The following is a 25,134-nucleotide window of genomic DNA, read 5'->3' on the forward strand; positions in this document are numbered from 1 at the left end:
AAGGCTTCATCAGAGCTTGACAGCTGTATATCTATCACCTACAGATGGGAGGATGCCAGCTGACTATTATTATGCAAGCTATTGGACTTTCATAGTGAATTGGGAATTAAATATCCTTCCCTAAACCTTCCTTACAAGCTCATGTCAAATTGTATTTGAGGAAGGAAAACAATAAAAATGGGCAAAAACATTGTGAATTAATTTCATAAGTACAGGTTTCCCCTGCCATCCGAAGGTAGCGCGTTCCTATGAAACGGTTCGTAAGCTGAAATGTCGTGAAGCAAAGAAGCAATTACCATTTATGTATATGGGAAAATTATGTGAGCGTTCGCAGACCCAAAAATAACCTGCCAAATAACACATAAAACCTAAAATAACAGTAACATATAGTAAAAGCAGGAATGATATGATAAATACACAGCCTAAATAAAGTAGAAATACTTTTCTACAATCATTACTGCACTGTTCTCCGTAGCGAAAATCTCACGCAAGCGCCGTCAGCAGAAAATCTCACGCAAGCGCTGTTGGCAAAAACACGGCGCAAGCGCTCTCCAGTAACCTTTAAGTTATGAAGCTGCCAAATCATACCAAATAACATGTAAAAATACACAGCCGATATAAAGCAGAAATAATGTATGTACAGTGTGGTATCACTTGCGGGAATCGGAAAGACATCGAGCACACTGATGATGGTGTGTTAGGCTGTGTCGTCGCAGGTTGGGGTGGTGCAGTGGCCCCCACCCTCCAGTACATTGCCACGAAGCATGCAGGTGTCCAGCGGTAGCCGGGAGGCACACAGCACATCTTTAAGAAAAAAGCCGAAATAAACATGCTGATTAATTAGGTGCCACCCGGCACGTAATTGTCGACCCAGATCAGTGCCGATTTCTGATTGCGTCGTCTCTGATCTGGGCCGACAATTACGTGTTGGGCGACACCTAATTAATCAGCATGTTTATTTCGGCTTTTTTCTTAAAGATGTGCTGTGTGCCTCCCGGCTACTGCTGCATTCTCTGTGAATCAGTACAGTATCTGTCTGCGGCCTGGGTGTTGGGGTGGTAGGACCCTGGGGTGTCATCTCGTCGTCTGTTTCCGTTAGGGCAGGCAGCTCATCTTCTCCTATGACTGCCTGCCTCGATGTTGAAGGTCGAGGTTCGTCGTCTGCTGTGGCTGATCTGGAAGGCTTGCTTGACTGCTGAGCCTTGCGCATTTTTCTATCATACAGTTCGTAAGGACTCAAATCATCTTGCAAATATCCCCTAAACCTACGTACCCTATCAAAATTAAAGTCATACTTTATCATTGCAGCGAAAATCTCACGCAGTTGCTTCACGTTCAGTTCGCTACTGCATTCGGTTTCGATTGTTATCCTTTCTTCTTCCAATTACATCAGCTCTTTCTCTATCAGATCTTGGTCATGGGATGCCAAAACCTCTTCAACATCATGCTCGTCAGCTTCCACAAGTCAAACTCACTTCGTCCTTGCTTCGTTCACCACGATGGAAACGCTTAATTATGTCTAGTTTTATGCTAAGTGTAACACCCTTACCAGCTCTTTTAGGCTTTTCCGATACCTTAGAACTCACCTTGCAAACGGCTGCTCACGGACATGTGTTTAAGCAATGCCGGCGAGAATGCAGTTCCGGATCCGGGGGAGAGCGGCTGCTCGGGTCGTGCACTGCCTTTTATTGCGCGCTGCTTTTGTTTCATAACAGTGAAAACACCTGAAAGCGAAAACAGGGAACTAATGTAGGTCTTTTGTAACAGTGAGGTTTCGTAAAGCGAATGTTTGAAAAGCGGTGGGCACCTGTATTGTGTAGCAGGAAAGCTGCTAATTATTTTTGTTTGCAGTTAGCATGCATTTAAATTTTTACTGAAATTTATGTGTAATTATAGGTTGACATGTTTACATATAGAATAGCACTTCATAAACAATGTTCAAACAAAATTCTTGAGGAACTCAGCAGATGAGGCAACATCTGGGAGGGGAATAAACAGTCAATATTTCAGGTTGAGACCCCTCATCAGGACTGTTCAAGATTTTCAGTATCCGCAGAATGTCTTGTGTTCATGAATAATGCAACCGTGCAACTATTAGAAACAATTTATGTTTGTATCTTGATTTTAGGTTTCAGCCAACAAACATGTGTCTTCAGATCACTTGTTACAAATTTGTCAACGAATTGGCCCCCTTTTGGATAAGGAAATCCCACCCAGTGTTCCTGGAGTGAAAACCTTGCTCGGAGTTGGGCGGCAGTCATTGTTGCGGACTATAAAAGGTAAATAAAAATGGATGATGCATTATATTTAAGTATTATTTTGACAGTGTTGTTGGTGTTGTAGTTATAGACCTGATTTGATTTGGTTATTTAATATAAATATTCAAAAGACAGATTGGAAATGTATTTTAGCTTTAGAAAATCTCTTGAAGGGATTCTTTAAATGAGATTCTAATTGACAAAAGCACTACCTTTGAAAGCACATTCCGGCGTGTCATTATTGTAGCTTATTTGGACAAACATTTGAATTTGAGTTATTTTGATAGAGGAGCAAGTTGGTATTGCTTCATATAGCTGTTACATCAGGTTTGGAGTTCACAAGCCTCCACATTCTTCCTGTAGTGGGGCGACCAGAATTGAATGCAGCACTCCAGATGAGATTATACAGCTGTAGTATAATGCCATGACTCGAACTCCATGCTTCAACTAATAAAGGCAAGCGTTGCCATATGCCACTTTAATTACTCTATCAATTCATGCAGCCACTTTCAACTGATGGACTTGGAACCCAAGATCCCTCTGGATCGCAATGCTGTTAGGGTCCTGTCATTAACACCTGTTCTTTCTCTTTACATTTGATCCCCCAAAGTGCAACACCTCACACTTGCATGGATTAACCTCTATCCGTCATTTCTCTTCTCTTCTCAAATGATATATATCCTGCTGAATCTTTTGTCAATCTTCTGCACTATGCAGAACATCACCAAACTTTGTACCACCTGTGGACTTACTAACTCATTCATCCTTGTTTATGTCAAAGTCATATTCTAGTTCCAGTGCAGCTCCCAGCGGAACAACTGGACACAGACCTGCATCTGGAATGAATCTTATCGTCTGCAACCCTTTATTATCTATCAGAAAGTGAATTCTGATTTCAAATAACCAAGTCCTTCTGGATCGCATACATCCTAATCTTTTGGATGAGTCTGCCATAAGGAGTTTTGTCAAGCGTCTTACTTAAATCCATGTAGGTGTCAACTACATCTTAATCTTCATGGATCACCCTTGTCATCTCAAGAAAATAACAAATCAAATTTTTATGCAAAGAGATAATGGAACCCTCAGGAAGCAGTAATCATAATTATTCACCCTGCAGTTTGAGAGGGAGAAGCTAAATTTGTGTGTACAGGTTTCCCCCACCATCCGAAGGTAGAGCATTCCTATGAAACGGTTCGTAAGTGGAAATGTCGTAAAGCGAAGAAGCAATTACCATTTATTTATATGGGAAAATTTTGTGAGCGTTCGCAGACCCAAAAATAACCTACCAAATCATGCCAAATAACACATAAAACCTAAAATAACAGTAACATATAGTAAAAGCAGGAATGATATGATAAATACACAGCCTATATAAAGTAGAAATACTTCTCCACAATCATTACTGCATTGTTCTCCGTAGCGAAAATCTCACACAAGCGCTGTCGGCAGAAAATCTCTCGCAAGCTCTGATGGCAAAAACACGACGGAAGTTCTCTCCAGTAACCTTTAAGCTATGAAGCTGCCAAATCATACCAAATACCACATAAAAATACACAGCCGATATAAAGTAGAAATAATGTATGTACAGTGTAGTATCACTTACCGGAATTGGGACAGTGCTGAGCACACTGATGATGGTGTGTTAGGCTCAGTCGTCGCAGATTGGGGTGGTGCAGTGGTCCCCACCCTCCAGGCTACCAAACGATACCGATCCACGAAGCATGCAGGTGTGCAGCAGCAGCCGGGAGGCACACAGCACATCTTTAAGAAAAAAGCCGAAACAAACATGCTAATTAATTAGGTGCCGCCCGGCACGTAATTGTCAGCCCAGATCGGTGCCGATTTCCGATTGCGTCGTCTCTGATCTGGGCCGACAATTACGTGTCGAGCGGCATCTAATTAATTAGCATGTTTATTTCGGCTTTTTTCTTAAAGATGTGCTATGTGCCTCCTGGCTACCACTGCATTCTTCGTGAATCGGTATCTGTCCGGGGCCTGGGAGTTGGGGTGGTGGGACACTGGGGTGTCATCTCGTCATCGTCTGTTTCCATTAGAGCAGGCAGCTCATATTCTATGACTGCCTGCCTCGGTATCAAAGATCGAGGTTCGTCGTCTGCTGTGGCTGATGTGGAAGGCTTGCTTGACTGCTGAGCCTCGCGCATTTTTCTATCATACAGTTCTTCGTAAGGATTCAAACCATCTTGCAAATATCCCCTAAACCTACGTACCCTTTCAAAATTAAAGTCGTACTTTATCATTGCAGCGAAAATCTCACGCAGTTGCTTCACGTTCAGTTCGCTACTGCATTCGGTTTCGATTGTTATTCTTTTTTCTTACAATTGCAACAGCTCTTCATCAGTCAGATCTTGGTCATGGGATGCCAAAACCTCTTCAACATCATCTTCGTCAGCTTCCACAAGCCAAACTCACTTTGTCCTTGCTTTGTTCACCACGTTAGAAACGCTTAATTATGTCCAGTTTTACGTTGTGTAACACCCTTTTAGGCTTTTCCGATACCATAGAACTCATCTTGCAAACAGCTGCTTACAGGCACGTGTTTAAGCAATGCCGTTCCAAATCCGGGAGAGAGAGGCTGCTCGGGGCGCGCACTGCTTTTTTTCGTAACAGTGAAGCCACCTTCTGAAAGTGAAAACAGGGAACTAGTGTAGGTCTTTCGTAACAGTGAGGTTTCGTAAAGCGCTTTCAGAAAGTTTTTGCTTTCAGAAGGTGTTTTCACTGTTACGAAAAAAATTCAGCGCTCGAAAAAATCAGCACGCGATAAAAGGCGGAGCGCACCCCGAGCAGCCGCTCTCCCCCGATTTGAGAGCTGCTTTGCTTTAACACGTGTCTGTGAGCAGCCGTTTGCAAGATGAGTTCTATGGTATCGGAAAAGCCTGAAAGAGCTCGTAAGGGTGTTGCACTTACGGTAAAACTAGACATAATTAAGCATTTTGATCGTGGTGAACAAAGTAAGGACAACGTGAGTTTGGCTTGTGGAAGCTGACGAACATGATGTTGAAGAGGTTTTGGCATCCCATCACCAAGAACTGACAGATGAAGAGCTGATGCAATTGGAAGAAAAAAGGATAACAATCGAAACTGAATGAGTAATGACAAAGTACGACTTTAATTTTGAAAGGGTACGTTGGTTTAGGAGATATTTGCAGGATGGTTTGAGTCCTTATTAAAGAACTGTGTGATAGAAAAATGCGCGAGGCTCAGCAGACGACGAACCTCGGCCTTCGACATCGAGGTGGGCAGTCATAGGAGAAGATGAGCTGCCTGCCCTGATCGACGATGAGATGACACCTCAGTGTCTCACCACCCCAACCCCCAGGCCACTGACAGATACCGATTCGTGGAAAATGCACCGGTAGCCGGGACATGCACAGCACATCTTTAAGAAAAAGCCGAAATAAACATGCTAATTAATTAGGTGCCGCCTAGCACGTAATTGTCGGCCCAGATCAGTACAGATGCAATCGGCAATCACCTCTGATCCGTGCCGACATTTACGTGCTGGGCAGCACCTAATTAATTAACATGTTTATTTCGGCTTTTTTCTTAAAGATGTTCTGTGTGCCTCCCGGCTACCCCTGCGTGCTTAGCGGCAATGTATCAGGTCGGCGGCCCGGAGGGTGGGGGCCGCTGCACCACCCAGCTTGCGACGACTCAGTCTAACACACCATCATCAGTGTACTCGATGTCTTCCCAATTCCGGTAAGTGATACTACACTGTACATACATTATTTCTGCTTTATATAGGCTGTGTATTTTTACATGTTATTTGGTAGATTTGGCAGCTTCATAGTTTAAAGGTTACTGGAGAGCGCGTTTATGCCAACAGAGCTTGCGTGAGATTTTCACTACGGAGATTTGTGCAGGCAATCGCTGTAGAGAAGTATTTCTACTTTATATAGGCTGTGTATTTATCATATCATTCCTGCTTTTACTATATGTTACTGTTATTTTAGGTTTTATGTGTTATTTGGCATGATTTGGTAGGTTATTTTTGGGTCTGCGAACGCTCACATAATTTTCCCATATACATAAATGGTAATTGCTTCTTTGCTTCACGACATTTCGGCTTACGAACCGTTTCATAGGAACGCTCTACCTTCGGATGGCGGCGGAAAGCTGTATAAAGAATTAACGAGGCAAGAGTGGATATTGGACTGCTGGAAAATGATGCTGGAAAGGTAGCAATGGGGAACAAAGAGATGGGGGTACAAGCTGAATAAGTACTTTGCGTCAGGTTTCACTGTGGAAGACACCATGCAAGAAATTCAAGAGTATTAGTGGGCAAAAGTGAGTGTAGTCCGTATTATTAAAGAAAAAGTGCTTGGGAAGCTGAAAAGTCTGAAGATAGATTAATCATCTGGACCAGGTGGATAATACCCTAGGTTTCTGAAAGAGGTAGCTGCAGTGACTGGAGACTTTAGAAGTGATCTTTCAAGAATCACCAGATTGCTATTTTCTCAAAGAATTCTGTCAGATTTGTCAGGCAAGACGTTCCCTTAAGGGAAACCATGCCAACTTCGGCCTATTTCATCTTCTGCCTCCGAGTAGTCCGAAACCACATCTTTAACAATTGACTCCAGCATCTTCCCAGCCACTGGAATCAGGCTAACTGGTCTATAATTTCTTGTCTCTTGCCTCCTTCCTTCTTAAAAAGTGAAGTGACATTTGTGATATTTCAGTCCTCCAGATGATAGAGCTGAGGCTGAGCTAGCAGGTTTGCAAGAAGCTGATGGGTGTAAAATGAATGTAAGGAATGACAGCCAATGATTGGGTACAAATTGAGTTAAATTGTACCACAGAGGCAAAATTCAAAAGGGCAAGGAATGCAAACTGAAGGTGCTGTATTTAAATGCGTGAAGCATTCAGAATAAAGTGGATGAACGTGTGGCGCAATTAGAGATTGGTGGCTGTGATGTTGTGGGCATCACTGACTTGTGGCTGAAAGAAGGCCATATTTGTGAGCTTAACATCAAAGGATAAATTTTGTATTGAAAGGACAGGCAGGAAGGCATGTGTGGCGGTGTGGCTTTGTTAGTAAGAGAGAATTACATCTTTAGAAAGAGCTGAAAAGGTCAGAGAATGTTGAATGTGGATGGTGTTAAGAAACTACAAGGGTTAAAAAGCCATTATGAGAATCATGTAGGGCTCCAAATAGTAGCCAAGATCTGGGGTTGAGATTGCAAAGGAAGCTGAAAAGGTATTCAAATAAAGGTAATGTCACAATTGTAATGGGGGACTTCATGATGCAAGAGGATTGGGAAAATCAGGTTGTTGTCGGATCGCAAGGGAGGGAGTTTGTTGGATGCCTAAGAGATGGCTTTTTAGAGCAGCTTGTGCGTGAGCCTACTAGAGGAAAGGCTATCTTAGATTGGGTGTTGTGTTATATCCCAGATCTTATTAGGGAGCTTAACATAAAGGAACCCTTGGGAGGCAGTGATCACAATATGATTGAATTCATACTGTAGTTTGAGAAGGAAAAGCATATCACATGTATCATTGCAATGAAGCAAAGGAAATTAGAGGCATGAGAGAGGAGCTTGCCCAGGTGGATTGGAGGAGGATACTGCTGGAGATGACGGCAGAGCAGAGCTGGTTGAAGTTTCTGGGATAGTTCACAAAGCATGGGATAGGTATGCCCCACAGAAGTAGTAATACTCAAATGGCAGGGGTAGGCAACCATGGCAGGGGTAGGCAACCATGGCTGACAGGAAGGCAAATGAAAGGAAATTATAGGCCAGTTAATCTCACCTCAGTTGTTGAGAAAGTGTTGGAGTCCATTATTAAGGATGCAGGGTGGACAAAGGAGAGACAGTGGATGTCGTTTACTTGGATTTTCAGAAGGCATTTGATAAAGTGCCACACATGAGGCTGCTTAAGGTAAACATTCATGGCATTACAGGAAAGATACTGGCATGGATTGAGGAAGGCTGACAGGGTGCCTTTTCTGGCTGGTTGCCGATGACTAGTCATTAGGGGTCATTATTAAGTTTGCTACTTTTCACGTTCTTTGTCAGTGATTCAGATAGTCGAATTGGTGGCTTTCTGGCAAAGTTTGGCGATGATACGAAGATACGTGGAGGGGTAGGTAGTGCTAAGGAAACAATACGATTGCAGCAGGACTTGGACAAATTGGAGGAATGGGTAAAAATGTGGCAGATGAAATACAGTGTTGGGAAATGTCTAATAATGCATTTTGGTAAAAGGAACAATACTGCAGACTATTATCTCACAAGGTCCATACACATCCCAATTCATTGCACACTTTAAAATTTAAGAAGTTGTGATCACTGTTCCTTATATGTTCTCCCACTGAAAGTTCAGTTGTCTTGCCTTGTGCCCTTAACTCCTGGTGGAGTCGTTGGGGCGCCGTCATGACAAGCTTTGCACCAGTCTGTTCCATCTGTCGCGGTTGTGTGCCAGAGCCTGGGTCACCGCAAGTGTTTTCCCTGTCCATTCTTTAATGTTGTCTGTCCATCTTTTCCTCTGTCTACCTCTCCTTCTTTTCCCCTCCACAGTTCCTTGTAGAACAGTCTTTGCAAGGTCAGCCGTACCATCTCAGCTTTCTTTTCCATGGTGCTGGATGGTCTTGCGGACCTGCTGGTTTGTGATGTGGTCCAGGTATGAGATGCCCAAGATGTTGCGATAGCGTCTCATTTCCAAAGCCTGAATCTTTCTCTGTAGCTCTGCTGTGAGGGTCCATGTCTCACATGCTTAAAGGAAGATGGAGAAGAACCAATACATGCAAGAGTCTGATCTTGTACTTCATGGTGATGTTGCTGTCCCTCCATATTGTCCTAGTGTTGATAGTGCAGTCATTGTCTGTGCGGTTCTTGCCAAGACTTCTGGTCTTGATCCTTCATCACTGATAATTGCTCCCAGGTATTTGAACTGCTGCAGTGTCTCGAGTTTCTGACCATGGACTGAGATGCCTGTTGTGATGGCACCATTGGCATTTGCCATGAGCTTGGTTTTCTCAGCACTTATTTTCATTCCAAACTTTGTGGAGGCTCTATCAAGATGGCTGACCAGGTTGGCCAGTTCGTCCTCTTTTCCTGCAAGTCCATCAATGTCGTCAGCAAATCTTAAGTTTGTGATGTTCCTCCTTCCGATGCTGATTGTACCCACATGACCTTCAAAGGCAGCACTTATGATTCATTCCAGGAAGACGTTGAAGAGAGTGGAGGAGAGGAGGCAGCCCTGACGGACTCATACAGAGGTATGGAACCAGTCCCCAATGGTGCCCTGAGCGAGTACTGCACTGGTTGCCTTGGAGTAAAGCTGATGGATTGTATGAGTCATCTTCTGCCCAATGTTGAATTTCTTCATGGTGGCCCATAAGGCATCATGCCAGATTCTGTCAAACGCCTTCTTGCAGTCTATTAGGTTCGTCCATCGTTCCATCGATGAAGACCTCGACACCATTTATGGTGTCGAGACTAGCGCTTGATTTGGATTTAAGTGAGGGAGAGTTGCGCAGCTTCAGCCTCACTCTCCGTTCCCAATTCCCATCTGGATCCAGTGGCAAGACAACAGTCAAGACTGCTGGAGATGAGACTAGGTGCAGTGGATGACCAGGACGTCTTCTGTGTCTTGTCGTGCTCTACACATTCCACGACACTTGCAGAGATCACCTTCTTGACCGTTGGACCTTCCATTGGTCTCGTCCGCTCAGTCCACCGGAGTCTGTCTTCACGTGCTGAGATAGACATCTCCCTATCTCACCGAGGGTTTGAGACCCGTTGGCTGCCCGGGGTGTGGCTGCTGTTACATGCAAACAGCTACGAGGAGCCATAGGTGAGAGCTGAGTGCCAGGTGGGGACCAAAGGTGGACTAAACGTCTTGAAGAGGACGTGACATGTCCCCCCACCAGAGGTGCTACCCCTCCCTGACTCCCCATACACCCCAAGATGTGGTAGAACTCTCTCTGGTGCTGAAGGTGTTTCTCACAGAGGGTGTGGAGGTTGAAACTCTGCTCAGTGGTGCTTCTGCCCTTACGGAAGCCTGCTTGTTCCTTGGCAATGATGTCTTCTGCCTGAGGTGTCAGTCTGTTCAAGATGATTCTGAGCATTACCTTGATTACATGGGTGATCAAACTGATGGTACGGTAATTCTGGCAAAGTTGGAGATTGCCTTTCTTGGGAAGCACAGTGATCAGCAACTGAGTCCAAGGTGTCGGCCATTCACCTGTCTGCCAGATCTTCTTGCAGATGGTGGTAAGCATGCCTATCGTGGCCTCTCCTCCATGCTTCAGCAGTTCAACAGGGATGTTGTCAAGTCCTGCTGACTTCCCACACTTCAGTGATCGTACTGTGGCTTCAACTTCTTCACGCATGATTGGATAGTCATCCTCATTGTAAGATTCCTGCACATTCAGCACGCATGGATCCCCTTTGCTCTGGTAGGAGTTCAGTTCTGAAGAGTACTCTGTCCACCTTTCCATTATTTCCTTTTTTTCTGTGAGACTTTTGCCATTTTTGTCTTGGATGGTGTTCACTTTGGCTTGTTTTTCTTTGGTAAGATCTTTCACCAGTTGGAACGCCTTCTTTGAGTTATTGTTGGAGAGGCTGTCTTCAATGTCCGCACATTGTTCGGCTATTCATTTTTGCTTTGCTTCCTTCATTTCCCTCTTGATTTCCTTGTTGATTTTCCTGTATTCTGTTCTCTCTGCTGTGTTTTTATCTTTCTTTAATTTCCTTCTTGTGTCACACATACCCAGTATCTTGTTAGTGACCCATGGTTTAGACTTGGCGGCAGCTTTGCCCCAGAATCTTGCTTGCTGTTTCCGTCATCACCGTGTTAAAGTTATTTGTGGTGGTCTCCAGGTCTTCATCAAGGAGGAGTATTGGTGCAAACTTTCCCCTAATTGCTGTCTGAAATTCTTCAGAGATGGCGGGGTCTTTCAGTTTTTCAAGGTCGAATCTCAGCCGGCTGTTTTTTGGCTTGTTGATCCTCCTCAAGCGCACTCTGATGTTCATCATGACAAGGTCATGGTCACTGCCCTGGGAATGTTCTGGTCTTCGGTCTGTTCACGCCAGATTTGTGCCGTCTTTGCACCAGAATGTTGACCATTGGGGGCATGCCAGATCCATCTTTGGGATGCTCTGTGCTCTGCAAGTGTGTTCGACAGCACCATGTTGTTATAACTGGCAAATTTCAGCAGGCGTAGTCCTCTCTCATTGGAGGTGTCATTGCATGAGGGGCCGATGAGATCTCCCTACTCATCCTGTGCGTCTCTGCCTACCTTGGCATTCCAGTCGCCCTGAATGATCAAAATATCTTTTTTGTCCACCTTGTGGATGACATCTTGTAGTTTCTTGTAGAATCCTTCAGTGTGTTCATAGTCGTAGTCTGTTGTTGGGGCGTAGGCTTGTGCCACTGTGTTGTTAAATGACTTTACCCGCAGGCGGATGGTCATGAGTGTGCTTGACACTGGTTGGCATCCTAGGACAGGGTTCTTGATGGATTTGTTGACTAGGAACCCTACGCCATTTTCATGTCTGTTCTCTTCTCTGGTATAATAGAGTACGTGTCCTTCCTCAAAATGCACTTTTCCAGCATATAGCCACCTGGCTTCACAGAGCCCGAGGAGGTGCCTTTCCATCTCATGCGTGAGTTCCTTGAATTTCCCTGCTTGGTTCAGCGTTCTTACATTCTATGTGGCGATTGTGATGTTCTCTCTGCCACAGATCTTCTGTGTCAAATCACCAGTAGCACATTTGTCATGTCTGCCCTGGTGTGAAACGGATCACGCGGTCGTTGGTAACCTGGGCTGCGACCGATCCGGTATGAAGTTGCTTTTTGGTGTGCTCATCATGTGGCATTTCTTGGCCATCTGAAACCTGATGGAGCCCATCCCTCTCCAGGTTTGACCACAGCCGATTTCCTCCAACTAGGTGTCTTGCCTTGGTCGTGAACACATGGCTGTTATAGTTCATCTGAGAACCTTTCCTCCCCGACTGGTGACTTCATCATGGAAGTTATTCTCCCAGTGGTGCTGTGTTAACTCTGCCCCCTCAAGTGGTTTAGCCCGCCAGCTGAAGCAGTTTACCGGGATATGGCGCTTGGAGCCAACACGTTAGAGATTTAGGAGATGGATGAGGACCGGTGATGCCTGTCCACCCTGCCTGGTAGGGAGCAGCATGCCAGACATCAAAGGTACTACAGTACCTTTGTCCAGAGCCCCCTATAGCCCTAGGCTATAGTTACCTAGCTAGGCTCATTTCCCAATTCCAGGTGCAGTATGACCCTTCCTCTAGTTGGGCTATCTACATGCTCATTTTTGAAACTGTCCTGGATGCACCTAACAAATTCTGTCCAATTTAATGTCTTGGACTAAGGAAGTCCCAGTCTATATTGGGGAAATTGATGTTCCCCACTCACCAGCCCTACTTTTACACTCTTTTCCTAATCTGCCTGCGCAATTGCTCCTCAATGTCTCTGTGGCTCTTCTGGGGTCTGTACTATAATCCCATCAGAGTGATTGCACCTTTCTTATTTTTGAGTTGTACCCATGTAGACTCAGTGGTAGGAAAACTATTTGTGAAGGTGTTTGGATGGGGTAGAATTAACTCGTATTTGGACTGGGTGCTTGGACTGACTGCAACTTGATATTGACTGATTCATAGTGCAACTCCAAGACCGTCTTTTATCTTCTCCACTTTTTAAAAAGTAAAACATCAAAACAATCCAGTGCATCTCTCAACTAAGTTTCTGTAATGGCTACAGAATCATAGTCTCATGTATTGATGTACCAAGCTTATTCACTCTTACCCTTACTACTCAGCATTAAAATAAACAAATTTCAACCTATCCATTCAATTGTGTGTATTACCTTGTTCTTTCTTAGAGATAGGTCTATATTATTTACGTCTATCTTTCTTAGGTCCTGACGTCTACCTTCCTCTCATTCTCTTCACTTTCTGACCTGGTGCTTTGGTTCCCATCCCCCGTTAAACTCGTTTAAACCCTTCCAAGTAGCATCAACGAATTATTGGTTTTCCTCCAGCTGAGATGCAGCCCATCTCTCTTGTACAAGTTGCCCCAGTTCAGAAGAGTTTTCAATGATTTGAAAAACCTGAAACCCTGTTTCTCCCCCCTCCCCCACCACACCAGCTCCTCAGCCGCAGATTCATCTCTTGTATTATTTTATTTCTGCCTTGACAAGCACATGGCACTAGCATAACTCAAAAGTTACTACCTTTGGGGTAATACACATCAAAGTTGCTGGTGAATGCAGCAGGATGAAGGGTCTTGGCCTGAAACGTCGACTGTACCTCTTCCTAGAGATGCTGCCTGGCCTGCTACTTTCACCAGCAACTTTGATGTGTGTTGCTTGAATTTCCAGCATCTGTAGAATTCCTGTTGTTTACCTTTGGGGTGTTGCTTTTCTGTCTTTCCTCACACTCTATACTCATTAGGCTGACCACATCCCTCTTTTTACCTATATCCTTGGTGCCAATGTGCACCACAACCTCTGGCTGCTCGCCATCCACCTTAAAAATGCTCTGTGTCTGCTCCAACACATCCCATGGTGGTGGTAGTAAGTAAGTGTGGTTAAGAATTTGATCTGGCACTTTCCAACCATTTAGAAAGCTGGGATTACAATAGTTCAATAATCCTGCAAGTTACTACTATGCTGGCTTGGAAATGTACCACTGACCCTTCAGTGTTCAGAATTCTGGAGTTCTTTATCTGATAGCACTGGGAGTACTCAATACTGAATTTGGCTCTTTGCCATCTTCTCAAGTGCATAAATGCAAGCCTTGTCATTAACACTTGTGTGTTCCGAATTAAATGTTGCTTTTTGTTACATCTACAGATTGCAAACATGTATTGTGGAAAGGTTCGGCCTTTGCTGCCCTTCATCGTGGAAGACCACCAGAACCACCTGTCAATTACGGAAAATCTCCAAATATTGGTAAGTTGGAAAGGTTATTGGAAATTTTTCATAAAAATCTCTACAGTTGATACATACATCCACATTTGTTTTTGCATTACAAAATTGGAAGTTGGGTGGAAGGGAGTGTAAATGACAGTGAGGCTCATGAAGGCTACATTGCCTCTTTGGTTCGCAGTCAGTGTTTGGCAAGACCTATTCAAAAGCTTAAGCATAGGCTTGCAAGTGGAGAATAAAATTAGTACCACATAAGTATGAGGTAGTGATCAACTCCAGAAAGATAGAATGTAACTACCTTCCTATGAAGTTTATGGTATTTCCAGTACATCCATGAGTGTATTTTTGGAGGTGGGTGAAATTTAGTTAGTCCTACTAGAGCGGGTCAAAGGATGGGTAGTCTTCAGTGGTAAGCAGGGTCCCAGAATGGATCTCTCTGTCACCCTACTAACTGATTTCATTTGTAATTCTCGTATCCATGTCAGTATGTTACCATCAATACAATGAACAGAATCTTGTGTGGTACCTTATCAAATTCTTCTTGGACATTCACGTACACAACATCTAATTATACCCCATATTCAATCTGTTTGTTACATCAAAAATCTGGCTTGTTTTCATTACAGTAAGAATGGATTTCTGTACGTATTTTTATTTTCTGTATGTGCTTCTACTTAATGGATTCTAGTATTTTTTACTCCACTGATAAATGTTAAATTAACTTGTCTATAATTTTTTTGCTTTCTGTCTCCCATCTTTCTGGAATTGGGGTGTTACATTTGTGGATTTTCAATTGGGGTAGACCTTTGCAGTATATAGATAATTTTGCAAATGTTTGACCAATATATTCATAATCCGTGGGGTCACTTATTTTAAAGCTGTAGAATAGAAGCTATCAAGTCCAGGGTACTTGTCAGCCTTTTACCATCAATTATAACTTTCTGTAAAGCAATTATATCTTGAGAAAGTATCCACCCTCTCCCATTTGCCCATTATCTTTATTGGGTTGCTTTATTGTCTTGTTTTATACTTGTTTAGTTTCAATTATTTTCTCCTCATTTATTTCAGCCAGTCTTTGCTCCTTTAAAAAGATTTTCTCAATAATTTTGCAGATATTCCAATACTATGTTATATTCTATTTGATATCGCCCTTGTTAAGTCCTTTGGGTTGGTTTCTCTGTGCTCATGGGGGCAGAAGGGAACCCTGATAGAAGTTTAAGCAACACACAAAATGAAGGAACTTAGCAGGCCAGGCAGCATCTATGGGGGGGGGTGGGAGGGGGAAGTAGTCCTGCTGAAGGTTCTCGGTGCAAAACATCAACTGTATCTTTTTCCATATATGCTGGCTGGCCTGCTGAGTTCTAGCATTTTATGTGTGTTGCCTGGATTTCCAGCATCTGTAGATTTTCTCTTGATCTTGATAGAAGTTTATAAGCATAGACAACCAATATCTTTTTCCAGGGTTGAAATGTCTAATACTATAGTCTGCATGTATTTAAGCTAAGAGGGGTATAATTTCAAAGGATGTGTGGGCCAATTCTTTTTTTTATACTGTTGAGAGCTGCCTGGAATGCACTGCTAGGGGTGGTGGTGGAGGCAAATGTGACTGAGGTGTTTAACAGGCTTTTAGATAGGTATATGAACAGCTGTGTAGGCAGAAGAGACTAATAAAATTTTAATTACTAGTATAACTAGTACTAGTAAGTAAAATTTTACTTGTGTACTCAAGGCCCTGTTACCATACCTTACTTTATTTATTAAGATAGAGCGCAGAACAGGCTCTTCCGGCCCAAAGCCACACCACCCAGCAACCCACCTATTTAACCCTAGCCTAATCACAGGACAACTTACGAAGACTAATTAACCTGTGCATCTTTTGACTGTGGGAGGAAACCGGAGCATCTGGAGCATCTCCATGCTCATAGAGAGAAACGTACAATCTCGTTAGAGATGTCAGAATTGAACTCGATGCACCGAGCTGTAATAGTATCATGCTAACTGCTACACGACTGTAGCACCCTATTACTGTCCTGTGTTCTGTGAGTTTCCATAGATGGATCACCCTGCTCACAGAATGTCTCAATAAGAAATTGTTGGAAATGTGAAATATTTCTGGGATTATCTGATCCTGTTTCACTTAATGTATTTCCACAGCCAACTATTTTACTATAATTTTTGTGTTAATTTGTGCTAGTTAAGTGTTACATGCACACCCAAATTCCTCTATGCAGCAGTATTCTTTAGTCTTGATTGGCACTTGGCGTCATAGAGCACTATAGCACAGAAACAGACCTTTCAGCCCATCTAGTCCGTGCTGACATCTTGATCTGCCTCATTCCATTGACCATAGAACTCCACGTCCCTCTTATCAAACCTGTAGTCACCACTTCCACTGGCAGCTTGTTCTACTCATATTACCCTCTGAGTTAAGAAGTTCACCCTCAGGTTCCCCTTAATCTTACCTTTTTTCACCCTTAACATATGACCTCTAGTTCTAGTCCCACATGATTTTGTTTACCTCTATCAAATCTCCACTCCTTCTCTTGTGCTCCAGGGCATAAAATCCTAACCTATTTAACCTTTCTCTATAACTGAAGTTCTTGAGTCCCAGCAACATCAATTCTCTGTATCCTTTCAATTTTAATCGATACCTGTCCAGTAGGTAGGTGACCAGAACTGCACACAATACTTCAAATTTGGCAGCACCAACTGTTTTATACAACTTCAACATAACATCCCAACCTCTGTACTCAGTGCTCTGATTTATGAAGGTTAATGTGCAAAAAGGTCTCCTTATGACCCTATCTACCTGTGATACCACTTTCTAGGAATTATGGATATGTATTCGCAGATCCCTTTGTTCTACTATACTCAGTGCTTTACCATACATTGTGCAGGTCTTACCCTGATTTGTGCAACACCTCACACTTCTCTACATTAAATTCTATCTGCCATTTTTTTAGCCCATTTTCCCAGCTGGTCCAGATCCGTCTGCAAGTTATGACAGCCTTTGTCTCTTTTTAACTATGCCCCCAGTCTTGGGGGGTGTCATTCACTAATTTGCTGATCCAGTTTATCACATGATCACTCAAATTATTAATATAGAAGACAAACAGCACTGAGGCACACCTTTCATTCCCAGAATTTATGAACAAAACAACTTAAAAGCTTGCAGGATCTGATGATAGTGGTGAAGAACCACCGGTAGTAAGGAAAATGAAACTGGGTTACAGAATATTGAAAATCAAAGAAATTGAGAGGCTACATAGGAATAAACTAGTTAATTTTCTGTTATTTGTTTTATAATGTTTATTCATGCAAGTACATGTTTCTAAGTATTTAGGAATTCTTTTGTGTCAATTCTTTCAAGCAGTTTCTGGACTCTGGGGTTTTGGATTAGTTTATTAACTATACACTTCTAGGTTAAAGTATTGTAATAAATTATTTTTGAGCTTGATTACTGGCTACTGACCCAATTATAACAGATTGGTGGGGGTTGATGTTGGTCTGATGAAACATTGTGAGTTTAGGCCAGGATGATTTAGTCTACTATTACTGACATGTGTACAGGCATTTCAGATAGCCAGTTGTGGGGAAAAAAATCAAAGCATTTGGGTTTTATTGAAGCAGAATACTATATGGCAAAAAAAAAAGATTGCTGTGGCTCTGAGATTTCTAAATCTATGCTGGATACTAGTGTGGTACCAGATGATTGGAAGACAGCCAACGTGATACCCTTTTTCCAAGAAAGACAGCAGGGGCAAGCTGGGTAACTGTAGATCTGAGTCTAATATCACTGGTAGGAGGATTAGATTATTAGATTAGATTAGATTATGAGGACACGCAGTCCCCTTTTATTGTCATTTAGTAATGCATGCATTAAGAAATGATACAGTGTTCTTCCAGAATGATATAACAGAAACACAAGACAAACTGACTGAAAAACTGACAAAACCACATAATTATAACATATAGTTACAACAGTGCAAAGCAATACCGTAATTTGATGAAGAACAGTCCATGGGCATGGTTAAAAACAAGTCTCAAAGTCTCGAGAGTTCCATCATCTCACACAGACGGTAGAAGGAAGGGAAAAAGAACTCTTCCTGCCGTGAGCTTCCAGTGCCGCAAACTTGCCGATGCAACATCCTGGAAGCACCTGACCACAGCCGACTCCTGAGTCCGTCTGAAAACTCCAAGCCTCCGATCAGCCCTCCGACACTGAGCACCATCTCTGGCGCTTCGACCCCGGCCCCGGCAACAGGCAATAGGCAAAGCTAAGGATTTGGGGCTCTCCTCCTGGAGATTCTCGATCGCACAGTAGCAGCGGCAGCGAAGCAGGCATTTCAGAAGTTTCTCCAGATGTTCCTCTGTGCTTCTCGCGTCTGTCTCCATCAAATCAGGATTGTGCACAGCCCCTAGTTAACACATATGATATCACTTCGGAGCGGTCGCGCACGCTGCGTTGCGCTGCCATCTTCTCCTCCCCCTTAGTGGAAAACCTACTGGAAAAATTGAGAAAGTGGATTAATGGGTAATATATGGCTTTGCCAAGGACAATCTTGTCTGACTAGTTTTATTGAATTCTTTAAGGAAGTCGCACAGTATATTAATGAGGACAGGGAAATTGATGCAATTTAATGTACTTTAGAGGATTCAAAGTACATTTATTATCAAAGTATGAAAGCAGTATACAGCCCTGAGCCTGCTGAAGGGTTTCGGGCCAAAACATTCACTGTTTACTCTTTTCTATAGATGCTGCCTGGCCTGCTGATTTCCTCCATCATTTTGTGTGTGTTACAACCCTGAGATTTATCTTCTCCACAGAAAGCCATGAAACAAAGAAAACCATGGAACCTGTTCAAAGTAAAGCATCAACTCTACCCCCAATGTGCAAAAAAGCAAATTGTGTAATTGGCAATAAGAAAGAACAAATGCCAACACAGAATATAAAACAAAATCAAGAGTCCATATTCAGTTCAGCTTGATGTTCATTATCTGCAGACTCCAAGTACCCTAAAACCTAATCCTTAATAATAGATTCCAACACTTTCCTAACCATTGAGATTGGGCTAATTGCCCTATAATTTCCTTTCTTTTGCCTTCTTCCATTCTTAAAGAGTGGAGTGACATTTGTAAATTTCCAGTCCTCTGGGACCATGCCAGTGATTCTTGAAAGATCATGACCAATGCATCTGTTATCTCTCAGTAAGCTGTCTCAGGACTCTGGGATGTAGTCCATCTGGTCCAGGTGACTTATCTAACTTAAGACCTTTCAGTTTCCCTACATTTTTTCCCTTGTAATAGCAATGGCACTCACTATTGCTTCCTGACACTCACGGACATTTGGCACACTGCTAGTGTCTTCTGCAGTGAAGACTGATGCAAAGTACTCATGAAGTTCTTCTGCCATTTCTTTGTCCCCCATTACTACCTCACCAGCATCATTTTCCAGTATCATTTTCCATCATTTTCCAATATCAACTCTCACCTAAGATCTGGGTTATGACACAACACCCTATCTTAAATAGTTCTTCCCCGAGTAGGGTAGTCAGAGGGTAGTAAACCTGTGGAATTTGTTGCTACGAGCGGCTGTGGAAGTCAAGTCATTGAGTGCATTTAAGGCAGAGGTAGATAGGTTCCTGATTAGCCAGGGCATCAAAGGGTATGGGGAGAAAGCAGGGGAGTGGGGATGACTGGAAGAATTGGATCAGCCCATGATTGAATGGTGGAGCAGACCTGATGGGCCAAATGGCCTACTTCTGCTCCTATATTTTATGGTCTTGCAGTCTTATAGGCTGAAGCACAAGCTGCTCTAAAAACCATCTGGTAGACATTCAACAAATTCCCTTTTGTGATCCAGCACCGACCTAATTTTCCCAATCCCCTTGCATATTGAAGTCCCCCATTACAATTGTGACATTACCATTATTACATGCCATTTCCAGCTCCCTTTGCAGTCTCAACCCTACACCTCGGCTGCTACTTGGAGGCCTATATTTAAATCCTGTAATGTTTTTTTCACCCTTGCACTTTCTTAACAGCACCCGCAAAGTTCCATCATTCTCCGACCCTATGTCACATCTTTCTGAAGATGTAATGCAATTGGTTACCAACAGAACCACACCACCACCTCTGCCTTCCTGCCTGTCCTTTCGTTATAAATTATATCCTTTGAAGCTCCCAGCTGTGGCCTTCTTTCAGCCATGACTCGGTGATGCCTAAAACATAATTCCAACCTATATACATGCCTAAAACTGTACCTGGAATGCATTGCCTAAAAGAGTGATTGAAGATGAGTTACTGTGACAGCAGTTACGAAATGTCTGTAGGAACAATTAGATCACTGTCATAGAAGACTATGATCAAGTGTTGGGTGATCGGATTAATGCGGAAGGGTGCCTACTGATTGGCACATATTAGCTGAATGGCCTGTTTCTGTGCTGTACAGGTTTATGATTTCATGAGAGAGTCCAGTGCAATAGAGAACAGTAACTTAATTTTGATGGAACAGGTAAGGCACATAATGGACACACAATGCATTTATGTGCAGTGTGCCACATTACAGACTCTTGGTATATTGAAAAGAAAAAATGCAAGCAGAAAATGTTTTATTTTGCCTTTGCTATTAAATTGACTTTTGTATTTTTGATTACATGAAACTCATTAGAATTTTGTTATTGATTTCAGTGAATATTACTACTGCAAAACAACTGACAGGATGTGGACGGCATAGCTATGTTTTTCCTGTTGTGGCTTATCAACATGTGAAAATGTACAAGCGGATACTTGGGCATCTTTCCTCTGTATACTGTGTAGCTTTTGATCGTACAGGGAGGAGAATTTTCACGGTGAGCAATCCCATGGTGAAAAGCCTATTGGGCATATATCAATAAAAAGCATAAAAAGTATTTAGAAATGGACTTTGGTGAGAATTCTGATTAATGATGAGGTGAATCAATGCAACAACCTGTTTAAGAAAAATTTAAATTGATAAATTGAATATTTTTTGGAATTGATCTATTTTATGCATTGTGTGGTTTGTGCATTATACTGTATACCAGTGTCAATCTATTGTTAAATTGCATGTCCCTTTCAGAACTAAAAATCTGAATTCCTATGCCTTTATGATAGAACAAATTTTGTAGAATTTCTGATCGAATTAAGATGTTTAAAATTTCAGTAAAGCTTGTGTTGAACTATAAATAATTTGGAACTAAAACATGGATTTATCAGTATGAAAACCTGCCACATTGAAAGGTTGAGATGAATTACACAGATGTATTAAAATGGGCTAGTGAGAGAAAGGGGCTAAAAGCTTGTTTACATTGAGAAATGAAGTGAAAAGTTCTTGAAGTGCAAAAGCTGATGTGTTTTTGGATGTTGAGATGTGTTTCTCTCCTGCCCAATTCTAATTACTTAGAAACTGAAACTCAACAAATGGATTTCTACCAATAATTTAAGTAATGTTCCAGCTGGTTTTTCAAGGGAAGACTTTCAGTACGCTGGTTGATCTCAGCAGGTCGGGCAGCATCAGTTAGAAACGATGAGTCGACGTTTCGGGCCGGAACCCTTCGTCAGGACTGAAGAATGAAAGATGGCGAAGGATTTGAAGAATGCTTGTAGCTTCAGTTGAAAGACCAGTAATTTGAAAGTCAAAGGGGTGGGGGAGGGGAAGCATTGACGTCATAGCCCTGCAAACAATGGGTAGAATATAGAATTCTAAATTCAAAACATAGAATTCTCCAACTTCCGGTAATTCCCTCCCCCTCCCTTCCTCTATCCCTATTTCACTCTATCCCCTCCCCCAGCTCCCTCATGGTTCCGCCTCCTTCTTGACTACCCATTGTTTTCAGGGCTATGACGCTCCATTCGCCAAAAGAGGAATTTCCCTGTGGCTAACCATTTTAATTATTATCCCCATTCCTGATTTGACATGTTGGATCATGGCCTCCTCTTCTGCCATGATGAGGCCACTATCAGAGTGGAGGAGCAAATCTTCATATTCTATCTAGGTAGTCTCCAACCTAATGGCATGAAGATCGATTTGTCCTGGTAAATTTTTTTCTCGTTATTTTCTTTTCCCCTCTCTGTGCCCTCTTCTCCTATTCCTCACTCTACCCCTGGTGGCCCTCCCCTTCCCTTTCTCCCATGGTCCACTGTCTTGTGCTATCAGAATCCTTCTTCTCTTGCTCTTTACATTTCCCAGTTACCTATCATCTTCTCCTCTCCCCTGGGATCTTATCCCTTCCTTTCCAGTCCTGATGAAAGGTCTTGGCCCGAAAGGTCGACTTTTATTCATTTTCATGGATGTTGCCTGACCCGCTGAGTTCCTCCACCATTTTTGTGTGTGTGTGTGTGTGTGTTGCTCTGGATTTCCAGCATGTGCAGAATCTGTGTTTTTGATAAGTCTGCAAAATTGAATGAAAATTTAGTTTCATGGCATCTGTGTAGTAACTAGGGATTACATTATTAAAGTTTGAGTGATGTGATTGGTTCAGTAATGGGTAATTTGCTTAAATGATGCACATCTGAATTTTGAGATTTATTCTCTTCATTCTAGGGTTCAGATGATTGTCTGGTGAAGATTTGGGCCACTGATGATGGGCGTCTTCTGTCTACTCTTCGTGGCCACTCTGCGGAGATTTCTGATATGGCTGTTAATTATGAGAACACATTGATTGCTGCAGGCAGCTGTGATAAAGTGATCCGTGTTTGGTGCCTACGGACATGTGCTCCTATCGCAGTGTTGCAAGGACATACTGGATCAATCACTTCTTTATTGGTAATGGAGTTGTATCTCTCTAAATTGTGTCTGTTTATGTTTTCTTGTTTCATGGAAATAATTCATGATTTTAAATTGTACTTAACCATTCTTCTATCTGTAAGACTAGTTTTAATTAGTTTTCAAATTATTGATGCAACCTTGAAACCATCAAGAGCATAAAATTCAGAGCACAGAAACAATCCTTTTGGCTTTCATATCCATCCACTACCCACATCAGCATTTGATCCACAACCTTCTGTGCCTTGATAGTACAAGTTATTGTGGAAAGGTTGCTTAAGTCTTGGAGATTCTCCATCTCTACACTACTCAGGCTACGCAGTTTAGATTTCAACCACTCACTTAGAGTAAACCATATAAAATTATTCCCTATCTTTGTCTCTTCCCTCACAATTTTGCATACTTGAACCTCCTCCACTCTAAGGGAAACTTGGATTATCCATTCTTGCATTCATCTCCAAATAGTTCATGCATGTAACAAACAGTAAGGGTCTCAGCAGGTTCCATTGTTACACCGGAGTTACACCACTGGTTACAGGCTTCCAATCACTGAAAAAACAACCCTCTGTCTCTTATGACAAAGAAAGTGTTGGATATAATTTGCCATGAATCTCATAACTGTATTAGTTGGTCTGGTTTCCTGTGTAGGATCTTATCAACAATTTTAGTGAAGTTTATGTAGATTTATACATCTGTTACCTGAATTTTATCACAATTTTATTATATCCTGATAGAGGTGTACGTTCCACTTTAGACCAGTGTTAGACAAGCATAAGGGGAACCGAGCAACATAATCAGCAGGCAAGAAACTGCGCACCCTGATGCTTTCCCTATCATTGTGGGAGATTTCAATTAGGCCAGCTTGAAGAGTCTTTGAAAATTGGCCACCAGCATATCACCTGTAGAACCAGAGGAGCCACCACACTTGGCCACTGTTATACCACCATCAGGAATGCTTACTGTGCTATCCCACGCCCACACTATGGAAAATTTAATCATTTGGCAGGACTTCTACTTCCAGCTTAGAGACAGAGACTAAAGACTGCAGCACCAGTGGTGCGAACCAAGAAGGTATCGACAGGGGAGGGGGAGGAGCGCTTACAGGGCTGCTTTGAGTCAGTGGACTGGACAGTATTCAGGAATTCATCTGCGAATCTGAATGAATATCACTGTCACTGACTTCATCAAGACATGTAGATTTGAGAATATATCCTAATACCCGAATCAGAAACCATGGATGAACTAGGAGATTCATAGTCTGCTGAGGTCTAGATCTGTGGCACTCAAGACTGAATCGAATGCATTTCAGCTCTGGCAGGGTTCGCGGGCTGTTATTTCCTACAAAGCAAAACCTATCATCATGAATGGCTGCAATGCTTCACTCCCAGATGAGCTCAATGCCTTTTTTTTTAGATTAGATTATGAGGACACTCAGTCCTCGCTTATTGTCATTTAGAAATGCATGCATTAAAAAATGATACAATGTTCCTCCAGAAAGATATCACAGAAACACAGGACAAACCAAGACTAAACTGACAAAACCACATAATTATACCATATAGTTACAACAGTGCAAAGCAATACTGTAATTTGATAAAGAGCAGATCATGGGCACGGTAAAAAAAAGTCTCAAGTCCCGATAGCCCCATCATCTCACGCAGATGGTAGAAGGGAGAAACTCTTCCTGCTATGAAGCTCCAAGCGCTGCAAACTTGCTGATGCATTGGAAGCACCCGACCGCAGCCGACTCTGAGTCCGTCCGAAAACTTTGAGCCTCCGACCAGCCCTCCACACTGAGCACCGAGCGCTTTGACGACCCCTTCCCCCCGCCCCCAGCGGCCGAGCAACAAGCAAAGCCGAGGACTCGGGGCCTTCCCCTCCGGAGATTCTGGATCACACAGTAGCAGCGGAAGTGAAGCAGGCATTTCAGAAGTTTCACCAGATGTTCCTCCGTGCTCTCATGTCTGTCACCATCAGATCAGGATTGTGCACAGCACCCAACAGATATCATTCACCGGAGTGGCCGCTGCAAGCTGCGTCGCGCCGCCATCTTCTCCTCCTTTTATGTATACTTTGAAAGGGAGAATAAAACCACACCCTGCAGCACCTGGTCACCCTGTGATATCTCTCTCAGAGGCCGGCATCAGAAAGTCTTTCGAGAGTGTGAACTTTTGCAA

The 25,134-nt window shown here is 42.8% G+C and overlaps 1 protein-coding gene across 8 annotated transcripts in view; it reads left to right on the forward strand.

Moving 5' to 3' along the window:
• The window catches only part of brwd3 (bromodomain and WD repeat domain containing 3), a 278,952-nt gene that overhangs the window by 5,914 nt on the left and 247,904 nt on the right, over nt 1-25,134 (forward strand). For all 8 annotated transcript variants that reach the window (XR_010019491.1, XM_063060431.1, XM_063060433.1 and 5 more), the window contains exons 5-8: nt 2,129-2,279; nt 14,098-14,196; nt 20,863-21,023; nt 22,736-22,957. Coding sequence is in view for 7 of the 8 variants with exons in the window: in XM_063060431.1 (XP_062916501.1) it covers nt 2,129-2,279; nt 14,098-14,196; nt 20,863-21,023; nt 22,736-22,957 (633 nt within the window). In the remaining variant the exon portion in view is untranslated. The remainder of the gene's footprint in view (nt 1-2,128; nt 2,280-14,097; nt 14,197-20,862; nt 21,024-22,735; nt 22,958-25,134) is intronic.

The sequence above is a fragment of the Mobula hypostoma genome, chromosome 10 (assembly GCF_963921235.1).
Source record: "Mobula hypostoma chromosome 10, sMobHyp1.1, whole genome shotgun sequence".
NCBI classification, from domain to species: Eukaryota; Metazoa; Chordata; class Chondrichthyes; order Myliobatiformes; family Myliobatidae; genus Mobula; species Mobula hypostoma.